This window comes from Gouania willdenowi, chromosome 16, assembly GCF_900634775.1.
Source record: "Gouania willdenowi chromosome 16, fGouWil2.1, whole genome shotgun sequence".
Classification (NCBI taxonomy): domain Eukaryota; kingdom Metazoa; phylum Chordata; class Actinopteri; order Blenniiformes; family Gobiesocidae; genus Gouania; species Gouania willdenowi.
Window position 1 is genome coordinate 23,260,550 of NC_041059.1, and position 15,328 is coordinate 23,275,877.

Sequence of the window (15,328 nt, forward strand, 5' to 3'; positions counted from 1 at the left end):
AAAACAGTTATCTCATAGCAGTCGTTTGAAAAATAGAGACATCTTTTAATGTCACTTAGAGATGCTCAACATTTTTCAACTCATTTAAAAAATGACAGGAAGAGTTCACTCAGGAAGTTGTTGTAAAAGCAAATGCATGTTTGCATCAGTGCTGCTGTATCTGTGGAAAACAGTCTACACACTGGTAGTAGACATCAGTTATAGAGATCTCATTGTGTCACTCTGAAGCAACTCTCTGTTTTACACTTGTGTGTGTGTGCGTGTGTCTGTGTGTGTGTGGTTGGGTGTAGCCCCTCACTGTCACTACAGCCTTGCTGACTACAGCTGAAAACATGGCAGACTTAATCGACGGTTACTGTCGACTCGTCTCATCAGCGACTCACTCCTTTATTGTCAGAGTCCACAAAGGTAAGACACACATGTCCACATTTTGAATATTCGACAGTGGAAAATACTGTCAATCATTGTTCATTTTTTGTTTGGTGTAATTTTTGCTTTGACTACTCTGACAGTTCTAAAAATAGTTGGTGATACAAGTAAATTGCATCATTGAAAAGTTGTAATCATCTCATGAAGGCAGATTTCTATTTATTTGTTTGTTTGTTTTACTTTTTGGTATAATTTGTCCCTGCAGAAGGAGATAGAGCCCTTCCTTCGCTACCAAAGTAAGTCCTAATGTTTCCTTCAATAGTTATCTGAGAAATATCACATGTAATTCAATAAACAACTGCATATATTTTTACAAGATTCAAATATACATTCACACTCCTGAATCACTATAGCAAGAATACCTCTTGACACAATTTAGGAGGTCTCTGTTTTTCTTATCTCATGCTTCTATTCAAAGCTGTAGTCTGTATATGCTTGTGATTACATTTTATGCCAAATCATTTTAGCTTTTTTATTATCTTTTCTCTAGAGTGTCGAATCATGAAAAACGGATGGAGAAACGGATGGATGGCGTAAAAACCCGAGCAGTTTGTGTCTCAGGTAATAATGATGTCATTTGTCAGTGCTTAGTGTTGCACCACTCTGTTGCTTCTCTGTGCTCAGTCCTGAATGTCATGAATGAGAGTGCAGATTGAAGCGTTCCAGGATGCGTGTGCACCCTGTTCTCTCTATAAAGCTTCATCTGTGTGTGCAGTGAAGAGTCCTCGTCTCACCAGATGTCCCCGTGGAGAGCTTTAGTCACTGTCACTCTGTGTTCTGACAGTTAAATGACCTCGCTCTAACTTCTGCTTACACAGAATGAAATGAAATTCACCGTAATTGTGACTTTATGTGATTCATATCCTCATTGTCCAAACTAACGCCCTTTTCTTTCCCTTTGCCTTTTTACCTCTTGCTGCATGTGGCTTCTGCAGGTCAAATTAGTGGCGATGGTAAACATCATTTCTTATATTAAACTTACGTAACAGTGTGAATGTGAGGCTCTGTCTACATTTGGCGTCATCTGTTTCTCTCTCTCTTTCTCTCTGCATCTTCCTGTAGCTTTTTGGGTTTAGCCATGACTCAGTCTGTTTTTCTTCATCTTGTTTTTCTGGAAAGCTTGAACCTTTCCGTCCCTCCCCCTTCCTCTTTTCTATCTCTCCATTGTACTCTTCTGTCTCATTCGTTGTGTGCAGCTACTCTGTACCATTTCAGAGTTTTGCAGGTTGTAATGTTCATGTGTGTGAAATCGGGTACGGTGACAGTTTTTTGGAGAGGTACATCTATCTGTGATGATATTATTGTTGTATGTTGTAATAGTATGTTAACTCAGTTGCAAATTGTGAAATATGTTGAATGGTACATGATATGTCATGGCTCTGTGTACTATATTTTGCACCCTTTTTTGGAGCTGTAGAGGACCAGCTTTGGTCAGATTTTTTTTGTTGGATATGCTTCATATTTGATCTTTTTTTTTTCGGCTTGGCAGAAACGGATGACTATGCTGAAATCATAGATGAGGAGGACACCTATACCATGCCTTCAAGTAAGAGCACACATACGCACATATTAAACAGAAAATGAAGTGAGGAAGGGTCATACTTAAAGCTGCAGTATGTAGAATCCTCTCTCCGCTCCATTTTGAAACCAAAACCAAAACTTTGGCTCCTTTAGCGGTATCTTTTTTTGAACACTCTTAATGATTTTTTTTCTAATAGAGACATAGTGACAAATGTATGGACTTTATCTTGTGTTGGTGGAGAGGTTTCTTGTGTTTTAGAGACTCTAACATGAATGCACGTATCACTCTGTAGTTACTACTCTGAACAGCGACTGCTGCCGTCAGCTTATCTCCGCCACAAGCACACACAGTCGGCTGTGATCTCAGCTGCCTGACGCTCAGGGCTGCGTGACAACAATCACTCCGTATCCAGACTGCAAAAGGAATTCACCTTGAATAAGTTTCTCTTAGGTTTACATGCGATTTATCCCGTCTGTTCGCACTCTGCCTCTGACATCAGTGTGTGTGGCGGACCCTGCTCAGTCACAGGGATCCGCGCGGACGCAAAGCGGTCCGTTCCTCCCGAGTATGTTTGGGACTTTATTCTGTTGCTTTTTCATCTCGGTCTGCCCTTTTCCGCTTGATTTTACTTTTAACTGTTGTGCCTAACGCTGCTGGCCATTGCACTTTTAGTATCAATGGTACGTGAACACACCTGACTTCAGTTGAGCACCTGATATTAATGATTGGCTGACATCCAGCGTTACATTCCTGGATTGCTACACTTCATTTACAGGGCCAGGAGAATGAGAAGAGATTCACTGTTCACTCAGAACACTTTAGATTACAATATGCTTAATAATGATTATGGATTTTTGAACAAATGATGCCAAAAAAACTTACATACTGCAGCTTTAAGTGACAGATGTCTGTGTGTATCTGGGTATCATAGCTTAATCACAGTTATGAGTCAAGGACCTTATTAGCATGTTATGGTGGGAAAGCTGTCATGGTGATGGAGGATTAGAAGTGAAAGAAGAGTCTGTGGGTCAGTATTGCAGATCATGTTTGCCTTTTTTAGTTTCCTATTTAATTTAGATCAATTTAATTCAAATGTATTTATTTACACAGTGCCAAATACAACAAGTAATCTCATGGCAATCAAGTTATGTTTTCATTTGTTCATTTGAATTTATAATGGAAGTTGTTAATGCAGTTCTTCCAAAAATCTACTGATTTGTATTGCACTATTTGTTAGTCATGGTCTTTGACATGAGCTATTATCAGGCAGGTGTTAGAGATGTGAGTGATACATTTTAACATGCTTGCAGCTCTTATTTTATTTTTGTAAGATGTAGAGTCATTGTTTTCCAAAGTTTCAAAACAGACTTTCAAAACATTGTATGACTTTTAATTCTGACTTGCTTAGCGACGGCTAAGTGATTGTCGCTATTTCAGAGCTGTGTTACATGTTTCATATAAACATGAATTGTGTCTCTCAGGTGTAATAATATAATCAAAGCAGTTCTGAGTGGGGAGGTTGTAAGTGGCATTTAGGGGAATTTTGAAAGTGATGCTTTGATTTTTTTTTAAGGGAGAAATGGTCTGTGAATGTTACACACTGATTTAATGTGAACTGCTTTGAAATGCTTGACTATCACGACCATGCACTTGGATCCCTACATTGCTTTTGCTTTATAGCCAATCATAAATCACAGCTCCTGTATTACCATCGTTCTCTGGTCTCACAGTTTGTAAACACACTAAGCTATTTAATGACAGTTAGTAGTTCACATTTAAATATCCAGAAAGTTATTAGGAGCCATGTTTTTTGAGGTTTATCAAACATTGTGACATGATCTCAAATAATTCAGAGGTACTTTATTAGTTTAGTTCAGCGTGACTCTACTACTAACCCAGCAACCCTGTTTAAAGCTACAGACAACAAGTCTAAATTCCCTTTTTATTTATGTTAATATAATATATAAGTGAACACCTACTCTTGTATTTTGTCAATAGCATGCAATACTATAAACTTAAAATATGTTACTCACTTACACCTCAACTAACCTATTGTCATACCAACAGAAAACAACAACATCAATACATTTGTGGCTCTTTGTACTCACGGCTAGTTATTTCTGTTTCTGGTTACTAATCATTTTCTCAGAATACTATGGACTAGATCAAGGTAAACACTGGAATGTGGATTAACTCTGATTTTACTGTGATGGCTGTTTAATTTGGTGGTTGTTGTGACCCTCTTCATTTGCTTGCAATTTAAAGAAAAATAAATAACAAATAAATGTTGACTTTATAGATGTCCCCTGTACCCTGTTGATTTGACCCATCCCCCACTCTGTTGACGTGTTTGATGTTTGGAGAGTTTTAGTTAAATCGTTATTAGCCACAAATCTTTGTTTATCTAGCATTTCACATTTAGTCTTTAGAGTCTTGATAGTGATTGGGAGAGTGTAAAAGTGGAACAAGGTGTCATAATTCAAATACTATGTGGATATGCAATCTTTTTTACTGCTCAGAGTACTCGGCTGTCATTCATTTGGCCATGCAGGGGAAATCAGCATACCTTTTTTTTTGCTGCTGTAGTCTGTAAAAGGAGTACAGAAAAGGTGGGAATTGAAACAATGTATTGTTTTTTTTTATAACTTATGACTACAAATTAGGAATGCCCTCGGTATTATTTTACAATCTTTATTTTTGAGCTTTCTATTCAAACACAGAGTACACAGCCAGTAACATGGTCAGAGATTTAAAACAAAAAAAAAAAATTAATGTACGTTTAGAATATTGTGCTTTTAAAGATGATCTTTTTATCACAAAAGGCAATACAGAGATTTCTACCTAAAACTATTAAAAGCTTTGTGAATGTTTTCATTTGCATGTTAAATGAAGTAATAATCATGTCTGGCTATTGGTTTCCTGTCTATCTTTAAAAAAAATATTGAAATGTCTAATCAGAATTTAAATCTGATTGATTATGTTGCACCGTTGCTTTATCCATATTACATTTGAATTATGGTAGAAATGTCTGTTCATTTCAGCATTCTGTGGTACTGGCGTTTGTTGGTCTGTGTTACATGGCATGTGTCGCTGTGGTTTGCTTTTGTTTTTGCATGCAGGAAACAGTGATCTATGTTGATTTTTTTTATAAAAGCAAGCTTGTCAGAAAAGGTGGTCAGACATCACATCTTTCTTTATCTCTCCATTAGTACAAACACAAGTAAATTCATCATTTAAAAATATATTTTTTCCCATTTAAAGCAAAAATGAATGCATCACGATGACCTCTGACAAGCTTGGTTATTGCTTAAGATGTAACCACAACGTTGTGTGTATTTGTTCTTTAATTTGACTCTTTTCCATTTTGTTTGTCTGTCTGCATGCGTGCATCTGTTCATTTGTGTACATGACTGTGTGTGTTTGCATTCAGCACGAGACTATGAGATTCAGCGGGATCGCATTGAGTTGGGACGTTGCATAGGTGAAGGTCAGTTTGGAGATGTCCACCAAGGAGTCTACATCAGCCCAGTATGTACACAGAGATCTTTATTCTCAAAGAAATAAAGGTACGCTGATGTGTCATATTGCAGCTGTTTGTAATTTGTTTGTCCTGCTTTGCCTCTTTCAGGAGAACCCAGCTCTCTCCGTTGCAGTAAAAACATGTAAAAATTCGACCTCTGACAGTGTCAGGGAAAAGTTTCTTCAAGAAGCATGTAAGTGTCTTGTCTGTGTTTGTGCATGTACATTAGCCACACATGAGTAATATTCCCCACCAGCACTCTGCAGAGGAGAAGTATCTTCAGACAAGGCAGTGTGTGCTGTTCATGCTTATTTGAGGCCCTTTGTTCCTGTTTGTAGTGACCATGCGTCAGTTTGACCATCCTCACATTGTAAAGCTGATGGGAGTCATCACCGATAATCCAGTCTGGATCATCATGGAGCTCTGCACTCTTGGAGAAGTGGGTTCATCACCAGCATTCATTGGTTAAAAATGATTGTGTAAAAGCTTTATTTAATTCATTAAAGCAGAACCAGCGCTAATCCTACACCTTTGATCATAAAAATGACTTCCACAAACAGTCATTTTTCTTTCCTTTGAGACATGCTACTGTTATCGTCTCGAATTGTACTATTTGCTATCGTGCTTCATGTCATTGTTTAGTTTTCATGCTTAGAATTTATTAGGGCTATTTTTCATTTTCAGTCATAATCTGCTTTTTCCCCCTTTTTTTTCAGATCTAAATTATACCTTTCTTCTTTCTGTAGTTAAGGTCATTTCTTCAGGTGCGAAAATACAGCCTTGATCTTGCTTCACTCATCTTGTACTCTTACCAACTGAGCACAGCGCTGGCATACCTAGAAAGTAAACGCTTTGTGCACAGGTGAGTTTTCCTTTTTCATTTCTGCTTTTTTTTGTTTTCCCTATATATTTATTTTTTTGGTTCATTTTTCTTAATACTGTTTTTGAAGTGAGACAACAATAATTTACAATATTTCTTGATAATAATGCTTCTTTAATGTTGCATGCTTGCAATTATTAAAATTCAACTTTATTTAAATGCAACTTTATTTATATAGAGCAAATTACAAAATACTAATCTTGAAGTTCTATCAAAATATAAGATTTATAAGAAAAAATCTGCTTTGATTGGTTGGGGTTAGTGGACAGGAGAAGAACAGAACAGGATGGAGAGTACATCAGAGTGTCCCAGACTAGTTGAGCCGTGAACCACAAATCAGGAACTGTCAGCTCCAGTGTCAAGACACCTGAAACAAAAAAGAGAGAGAAGGGCGAGGAGAAGGCACATACTGCAGAAAAATATGATACACTATTAGCAGGTCTGCCTGCATGGAAACCCCTGCTGCTAAACTATGTGTGAGTGGAATGACATTGAGTATGTGGTAGACATCAGTGTAAATGGTGTGTAAGCAGTGTGATGGATATACAACCAGGGGCAGAAGTGGGGGATTAGCTACAACCCGGCACAAATTTGTCTTTTTGGACATCACACATTGTAACCCATTACAGCTATGTGTAGATGGTAGATTGTGTTTGAATATAATGTTGTTCTACTATATAATCTTAGTTTTTAGTTCTTATTTTTAGGTTTAGGGCTTTGTTTTTAGTAGTGATTAGGTTAACGCTATTGTATGGTATACGCTTTAGCAAATGAGTAGATTTTGAGTTTAGCCTTAAAGGTGGAGAGGGTAGAAGCCTCCCGTACTAAGACTGGGAGTTGGTTCCAAAGGCAAGGAGGCTGGTAGCTGAACCCTCTGCCTCCTGTTCTACTTCTAGACATGTTTGGAACTTCCAGTAGACCAGCAAATTATGTGATTCTTGAACGTTTATTGATCAAATAATTAAAACCTTCATTTACAAAAACGTATAAATAAGGTAAAATGTTTCCAATATGCTAAGGAAGGTATTTATGTTGAAAACAGTAATTTACTATATCATTAATGCACTTTATCTTTTGCATTTGTTACAAACATATTTTACCAAATTCAACCATTTGAAATTTCTATCCATGATACATGATCATACTTTTTTTGTAAATCCAAATAATTTACACCACCTACTTCTTCAGGGACATCGCCGCCCGAAATGTGTTGGTGTCCACAGTAGACTGTGTGAAGTTGGGGGACTTTGGCCTGTCACGGTACATGGAGGACAGTTCTTACTATAAAGGTAGGTAAATGAAATGGTGTTCTGCTGTTTGTGTTTTTTTATATTCACGTTGGCTGAATCATAGCTTTGATGTGTTGTGCACTTCTGAGCAGATGAGATCATTTAGGTGTAATGCATTGGGTTTTTGTCCTTGTTTCTCAGCTTCCAAAGGTAAATTACCTATAAAATGGATGGCTCCAGAGTCTATTAACTTTAGACGATTTACCACTGCTAGTGATGTCTGGATGTTTGGTAAGTTTGTGTCTCACAGGACATGTTTCTTATTGCTTTGAAGAAGCAACTCCTCTCTGTATCACGCCGATCATGGTTTAAATTCAGTTTATCTTTCTATAGGTGTCTGCATGTGGGAGATTTTGATGTATGGCATCAAGCCTTTCCAGGGTGTGAAGAACAACGATGTCATTGGCAGGATAGAGAATGGCGAGCGGTTGGCTATGCCCCCTCAGTGCCCTCCTACGCTCTACAGCTTGATGACAAAGTGTTGGTCGTATGATCCGAGCAAGAGGCCGCGCTTCACTGAACTGAAAACACAACTCAGGTACTTAATGGAATGTGAATTTAAGTGTTTGAATGCATGTGATTCACCTTGCATGTGTATATAGGGTGCTTGAAGTTGCTTTGCTAAAGGAAAGCTTAAAATAAAACAATTACTTCTGCCAACAAGGATATTTTTTTTTGCCAGTGTTTTTATTTATTTATTTGTCTGTTAACAGTTTAACTCAAAAACTAAAAGATGGATTTTGATTAAATCAATATATTGATCTCGATCAGTTTGAAAAATGTATAAAATACTATGTTTAGTTGTTTGAGCCTCCTGCTGGTGACTTTGCGCATTGAATGCTCTAGTCATAAGTTCAGTTTCACTGTCTGTTTAGATCATCTAACAAGCCTTTAAAGGTCCAGTATTAAGCTTTTTTTTTTGCTCCATTTGTTCTAAGAACCCCAACAACATAGTATTTGAGGTTTATTTTCCCAAACTCGCCTGTTTTCTGGAGTTTTCACCTCCTAACCCAGCTTAACCCTAACCCAGATTACACCATTTATCATTCACAAACACAGCCAGATCTCCTGCTTTCCGTTTACCGCTCTCCGTAGTCCTGTCACCACGTAAAAGCTGCCCAATTCCTCAACCAAATCGATGTTAACGCTGTCAGTCACGACTCCGTAAACATCAGCCGTCTCGCCTCCCGGAAGTCTTTCTCATGCCGTGTTAGCGCCGCGAGCTCATCCATCTTATTGGAGATAGATCTAATATTCCCCATTATGTTGGACGGGAGGACAGGCTGATATCTTCTCCTCCTTGCTCGGCGCATTAGCACGGAGTGCTAACAGCTGATCTCAGGTGTAAACAATGGAGCCGTGGCTCCAAGCAGTGACTCCCGTCACGATCTCAAAGATTGCAGACACAAGCAGCAGAAAAAGTAGTGCAGATTGGGCGTCCAGTAGTGCAGTTTGCATTTACATATATGACAATAAAGTACAATATATATCCTATATTAAACCGCAGTGTTTATTTTAGCTGTTAGCTAGTTGGAGAGGGAGGAGCTCTCATTCTTATAGGGTAGGGTAGGAGGCTTGTATTATGTCCATGGTAGGAGGAGAGGATTGTCAGTACAATTTCCTGTAGGTGACGTCAGGTACGGGGGGGAAATCCAACTCGCCCGTTTGGAGATGATTTTTACAAAATGTGGAATAACAAGGAAGGGAGGAAACATGACTTTTTCAACTTTGGCCTTCTGAATGAGGCTAAAGGGATGTATTGCATATCACTGTAGCAAAACCATTATGAAGTGATTTTTTTCATCATACCTCTCCTTTAAAGTGAATTATCATGGTACCATGATCAGGATCACTTATCCAAATAACTGCCAATATCTTGCCAGGTGGATTTATGGCAGTTGGCTGAGGTTTCCGTGCTCTGAGTGCTTTCTAGTTTCTTAATTAAGTGTTTTTGTGGCCTTTTGAATTTTCTGAATTTTTAATTCGAGGATTTTTTTTAGAAAGTGCCTGGAGGTACGTTAAACGTAACCATAGCCCCGGGACTCTAAGGCACCACACTCAAGGATTCTTCCTTCTGCTAACATGGGTTCCGCTAACATGGGTTTGAATCCCACATTTGACAAATCAAATCAAATTTAAAATGGCAAATTCCAGCTTTAAAAATACATGTTTGACAAAAATAAACATTTTAGAGTTAGGGATAGATGATGGAACTTTAAGTCACGTGGTGCACCTATCATGTGACCTAAACTGGCCAATGAGGGGCGTTGCGTATCCATAGAGTGGCAGTCTACGGATATGTTTAACGTACCTGTAGTCACGGCCAATTATTTAGGCACAAATGTTCAACGTTTTGAGAACTTTTTTTTGTCTTTTTTGACATATGAACTCTTACCTGGAGGATTTAGATGAAAGATGACATGCTTTCATATGAATTAAACGATTTAATGACAATAACTAAATATATTGTGCAAGCCCACACTGGCATTATTGTCATTATTAGCATCTGTGCTTGGTGAAGATAACTATGTGAATCATCTTCTTAACCATCATTAGTTCACCCAAAAGACATGAAGGGAGTAATTGAGTGATTCATTGATTTACATTTTCCTAACAGCAGGTGTCACTCTTTTACTGCAGTAGCAGTCATGTCACAATTAACAAGTAACTATGCAATGTTAGTATGCACTGTCACACACACATTTCTTACTGTTCAACAAGTCGTAAAATATTTTATTAATAACCATCTTCAGACAACAGTGTTATAGAAAGAGCAAAAAAACATTAAAAACCTATCAAAGTATAAATGATCATTACAGTCATTACACTATATAGTACATGTATGTTTCATAGACTCACAAATAAACACTTTGACGTCGTATTGCACATGGCCACATTGTCGTGTCTGCTTTGAACTATGTTATTTTCTCATATCAGTTACACATTAAGGTCATGAACGTAGAAGTAGTGTGCACATCTGAAGCTTTGAAGAGTATTCATAGCTCGGGTCTCATCAGACTACATGGTGCCTCCTGTTTGTATTGGTGAGGGGATGGTTGCCAGGGTAACAGAGGTGGGATGATGTCAGAGGATCATTAAACTAAAAACCGTAATTCGGAAATTTCTTTTTGTGAAATGAGTCACGTCAGTCTTTTTCCCATTCTTCACTTTTATTGGTATGTTGAGAATAGAAGAGGCAAATCTAGACGTACAGTACGTAGCTATTGGTCATTTAGAAATATTCTGAATATTTATAGCTGGTGTTTATTGTGTTTTAATAAGAAATAAACAACAGTTATTTGAAGTCTTGTCAGGTAATGAAAATGATACCCAACTTAAACTCAATATCAGGATTCAATGTCTTTTATCATTATTAATAATAATTTTAAAAAAAAGTTAAAAGATTCGCCTAACAATCTGATCTGAATTAGGGATATCAAGTTTGTGTTTATAATTGGTGCTAATTATGGGATTATATGGTAAAATGGTAAATGGACTAGATTTATATAGCGCCTTATAACCACACTGAAGCAGTCCCAAAGCGCTTTACATATCAGCTCATTCACCCAATCACTCTCACATTCACACACCAATGGGACAGGACTGCCATGCAAGGCGCTAGTCGACCATTGGGAGCAACTTAGGGTTCAGTGTCTTGCCCAAGGACACTTCGACACATAGTCAGGTACTGGGATCGACCCCCAACCTCTCGATCAGAAGACGACCCACTACCACCTGAGCCACGGTCGCCCCAATCAACTAAATGACATCATCACTTAATTCATGCTCTGTCCACTGTAACTAAAAATAACAACATACCTCAGAAATCCATAAAAATTAAATGAAGAATATTTTTTTTGTTATTTGTAAAGAATCTTTTTACTTCTGTATGGCATGTGCAACTTGTGGTAAACCAGTTGATTAAAGATAAAGCTTCTCTAGCAACTGTTACTCAACAATTCTTTCTCATTGTTATAATAAACACATCTGCACCATTTTAGAAGAGATCAGTTTAGACTTTGTGTGACTGGTTCTTTTAAATTAGACAAAGTTAATATCTAAGCTGGCATTGATCTGGCATTGTTTTTTTGTAGTAATTAATTACAGTAGAAAAGACGTTGTAGTTCCAGTACTCAGCACTTTCAACATGATACCCTCATTGTTCACCCCCACAAGCACATTCTGCCTGAGTCCTTTTTCTCTGTAACACCGAAACAGGAAAATAAGAGCTCATATTCAACTCCTGTGGTTTTACGAGTTCATTTAAAACCAGCATGACTCACACCTGACATTCCACCTCTGATTCTCTCGAAGTCAGCTTTTCTCCCTCGCCCACATATCGTACTCTTTACCCTCTCTTTTGGCGTTACTGCACATATTGTTCTCCACATTGTCACGGTTCCAGTTGTTTGACATTGATAATACATGACAGTCATTGTTTATTCAGTGAGCTAAAAGAAAAGTGCCTGAAAATTAGGAGCAAAACTCAAATTGATGGCATTATCGTTAAGCTGAGAAATCCTTTTTAAGCCTCATTCATTGTCTTGGATACCATGTCAATATTGACTATAATCACTGTGGCGCTACAGGACAATGCATCACCATGTAAAGTTGCACATTTCAGTTGACTTTTTTTCTTTCTGTTTTTTGTTTCACTATATTATTATTCTTCATTGCCAAATATGCAACTTTCAGCTTTTCTAATACAGCGGTCTTAGACTGTAGACCATTGTGAATGTGTGTTTACACTGTGGGCAGCTGCCAGGAGCTACGTGTGAGGGAGGGAGAGAGAGAGAGAAAGCTGGAGACTGAAAGAAGGCAGAACAAAGCCCAACAGTTCTTCAGTTGGACTCCTTATGGTTAAAGCTAACCATGATAGCTCCACATTTCTATCAGCCTTAGTATTCTATTGAGAGGTCTAAGTGCTGAAGGACCAAAGCCTGAAGTCGACAATCAGCTGCTATAGGCAGACATTAATGTGATCCAACCTTAAACTCTGTTTAGTGCTGCTGGCCCTTCATTCTTCTTCTAATGGCCTTTGCAACGAGTGCACTCTGGGATTTTCTCTGGTTGTATTGAAGCGGCATCTTCCTAAGGTACGGTAAACATTACATTTAATGTGCTGCCTCAAGTTTGATGGGCTTTCTTCCGAAAAAACCAATGTTTAATCAGATTTCTGGAATTGACGTCATTTGATTCTCACTGTGTTGAAAAGAGGTTCAGGTTTTCTTCACAAGTAGGGCGAGGAAAAAAACATACTATATGCTGTGTGAGGTTTCTAAGTTGTTGCAGAAACACCTCTGCAGGAATGTATCAGTGATATAAAACTTAACCAAAGATCTGTGCTTGATGTGCTTGGCTCCTAAAAGTATCAATTTCAGATTTTGTGCAAAAAATGATCACTTTTTAAAATGCAATATGTGAATTAAGAATATGATGGTTATTGAAAGGCTCTTTATAAATCACAGACTTAAAAAAAAAAAAAAGGGGGAAAACGTGTATATTGTCAAGATTTGAGCCTGTTAAGAATACACGGTAAGGTCCTCCTTAAAAAATTCAGTGAAATATTGTAGTGTATTACCTGATTTTGGCTTTATTGGACACCATATGTGTGAAGCACTGATGTGAGACTGATGTGAGGTGAGGCAGAGTTGTGCAGCGAGCCCAGCATGAAACAATAAACACCATGTGCCTTGTTATTACAGGTGGCAGGGGCGATGCAGCCGTGATGGTGTAGGTGATTGGTATGGGTGCTGCCAGGTGCTGATGCTATCGTCATTAGTTGGCTGATGTTTTTGGCAGTTTCATTATATAGGCTACAACACATCATTAGTAGGATAGAAATTTACCCTTGACTGGACTATATCTTCAATGTGAAACACTTGTCTTTAATTATATATATTTTAAATCCTCGTCATCCTACATTATAGCTTTGGTCAAGCTTTATTTCCTGTGTGTGTTTAGGGAAGAGTTTGAACTTGCATTGTGATGGTAAAGTGGAAAAGACAGAAGAGTGACTCTGACAGGTGCACAAACCCACAAACACCCAGTTGGTGACAACAGGACAGGGGAGAAGTGCGGGAGTAGTGACGTTACTAGAAATAGCTCTTAACCTTGTTGTGAAAAGGAGATAAAGAGAGAGAGACGGCATGTGTGACTGGACAGACCGTCTGTACGTCCAGTTCAGTCCTCTTTGTTGGGTCTGACAGACGCTTCCTCCTCGGAGATTCAGGGTTTAGTTCCATGTTGCACCAGTTTTACCAAAGACCAGGTCAGTGAGTTTGGTCTGTTGTTTTCTGATGATGCACAAAATAATCATGTCTGCATTGTGAAATGTTAAACTTAACATGTTTGAAATTTGCTTTAAATGCAGAGGAAAATGAATGAACACTACATAATGTCAAATCCTACTGCATTTTTACGTAAAAAGAAAGAAACAGACGAAAGACTTCTAAAACAAGCAGCATCCTTTTAGAGCTTTTATGACTATAGTGGCTCATTTATTGAAATGAATAAATAAAAGATACCTTACAAGTTCCACTGCAATGGGATGCTGGGTTGTAAAAATTCATTTTTATGTTTCCCTTCTGTGGATATTTCTCTTATTTATAGTTGTCTCCAGTCTGAGTGCGAGGCGTGCTCTGCATTGTAGAGTAGTACATTCTAAAGAAACACTGAAAAACACTGGGATTGGCTGGTGCTTTAAATGACCTGAGCATATTTACAGAAAAGAAAAGAAATGCCCTTAAGCTTTTAAAAAACATTTTATCACTAATCATTGCTGTGTACAAATGTATAGCATATTTGTTGCAATCACACACAAACCAAGTATAATGACTTCCAAAATGAGGCTTTAAAGATTAACATATTTTACGATATATTTTTAAGATATATAGATATATATCAGAAAAGAAATACCAGTACTACATTGTTCTTTTTAGAGTTGTTGTTTTTAGCCTGTTTTCTTTTTCCCTGTGTTTCCAGTACGATCCTTGAAGAGGAGAAGCTCCAGCAGAAGGAGAGAAACAGGATGGAGATGAGGAGACAAGTCACTGTATCTTGGGACTCTGGAGGGCCTGATGAAGCTCCGCCAAAAGTAAGAAACGTGTGTTTCTGTCGCTTTCTGTCTGCATTTGTCTGGTTATTGACCATTACAAGCCTCATCCACTGACAGCTGAACGTTTTTAAGGTGAAATGTGCAGCGTTTACTCTCAGTGGAAAGGCTTGTGAGCTTTGTCGTAGACGCTACACCACAGGGTTTGTACCGGGTGCTCATGGTATGCATAGTTAGTCTAACACATATTAAGACAAACTCAAAGAAATGGGGCTTTGAGCTATATTATCATACTTGCCTATCAAAAAAAGCTTTCAAGCTACAGAAAGTGGCTTTCCAGATGCACATATGTAAATGAAAATGTAATGGGTTTTGATTAAACACGTGATCTTCAGATTAAAAGAGAGCACAGTTCACCAAGACAAATTCCTCGTGTGTATTCAATACATTACTTGGTCAATAAAGTTGATTCTGATTCTGATTCTGATTAACCAAAGCAAAGTCCAGTAAATTCCTAGTGTTTCTATTGCAGTGCAAATTATATTTTGAAAAGGTTCAAAATATTAATAAAGGATTGTTGGGCACCAGAGAGACGAATAACATTATTATGCTCTGTCAATTTTACATTAAACCT

The 15,328-nt window shown here is 37.9% G+C and overlaps 1 protein-coding gene across 25 annotated transcripts in view; it reads left to right on the plus strand.

Moving 5' to 3' along the window:
- The window catches only part of LOC114478369 (focal adhesion kinase 1-like), a 68,615-nt gene that overhangs the window by 28,706 nt on the left and 24,581 nt on the right, over positions 1 to 15,328 (plus strand). For 15 of the 25 annotated variants that reach the window (XR_003675849.1, XR_003675848.1, XR_003675847.1 and 12 more), the window contains 14 exons: positions 291 to 408; positions 635 to 665; positions 920 to 990; positions 1,365 to 1,382; positions 1,919 to 1,975; positions 4,101 to 4,121; positions 5,382 to 5,479; positions 5,580 to 5,664; positions 5,810 to 5,910; positions 6,218 to 6,333; positions 7,540 to 7,640; positions 7,782 to 7,871; positions 7,974 to 8,178; positions 14,625 to 14,736. Coding sequence is in view for 21 of the 25 variants with exons in the window: in XM_028471393.1 (XP_028327194.1) it covers positions 291 to 408; positions 635 to 665; positions 920 to 990; positions 1,365 to 1,382; positions 1,919 to 1,975; positions 4,101 to 4,121; positions 5,382 to 5,479; positions 5,580 to 5,664; positions 5,810 to 5,910; positions 6,218 to 6,333; positions 7,540 to 7,640; positions 7,782 to 7,871; positions 7,974 to 8,178; positions 14,625 to 14,736 (1,224 nt within the window). In the remaining 4 variants the exon portion in view is untranslated. Of the gene's footprint in view, positions 1 to 290; positions 409 to 634; positions 666 to 919; positions 991 to 1,364; positions 1,383 to 1,918; positions 1,976 to 4,100; positions 4,122 to 5,381; positions 5,480 to 5,579; positions 5,665 to 5,809; positions 5,911 to 6,187; positions 6,334 to 7,539; positions 7,641 to 7,781; positions 7,872 to 7,973; positions 8,179 to 14,624; positions 14,737 to 15,328 lie in introns of those variants that run through there. The other 10 variants (XM_028471388.1, XM_028471400.1, XM_028471404.1 and 7 more) reach the window with 5 other exon arrangements.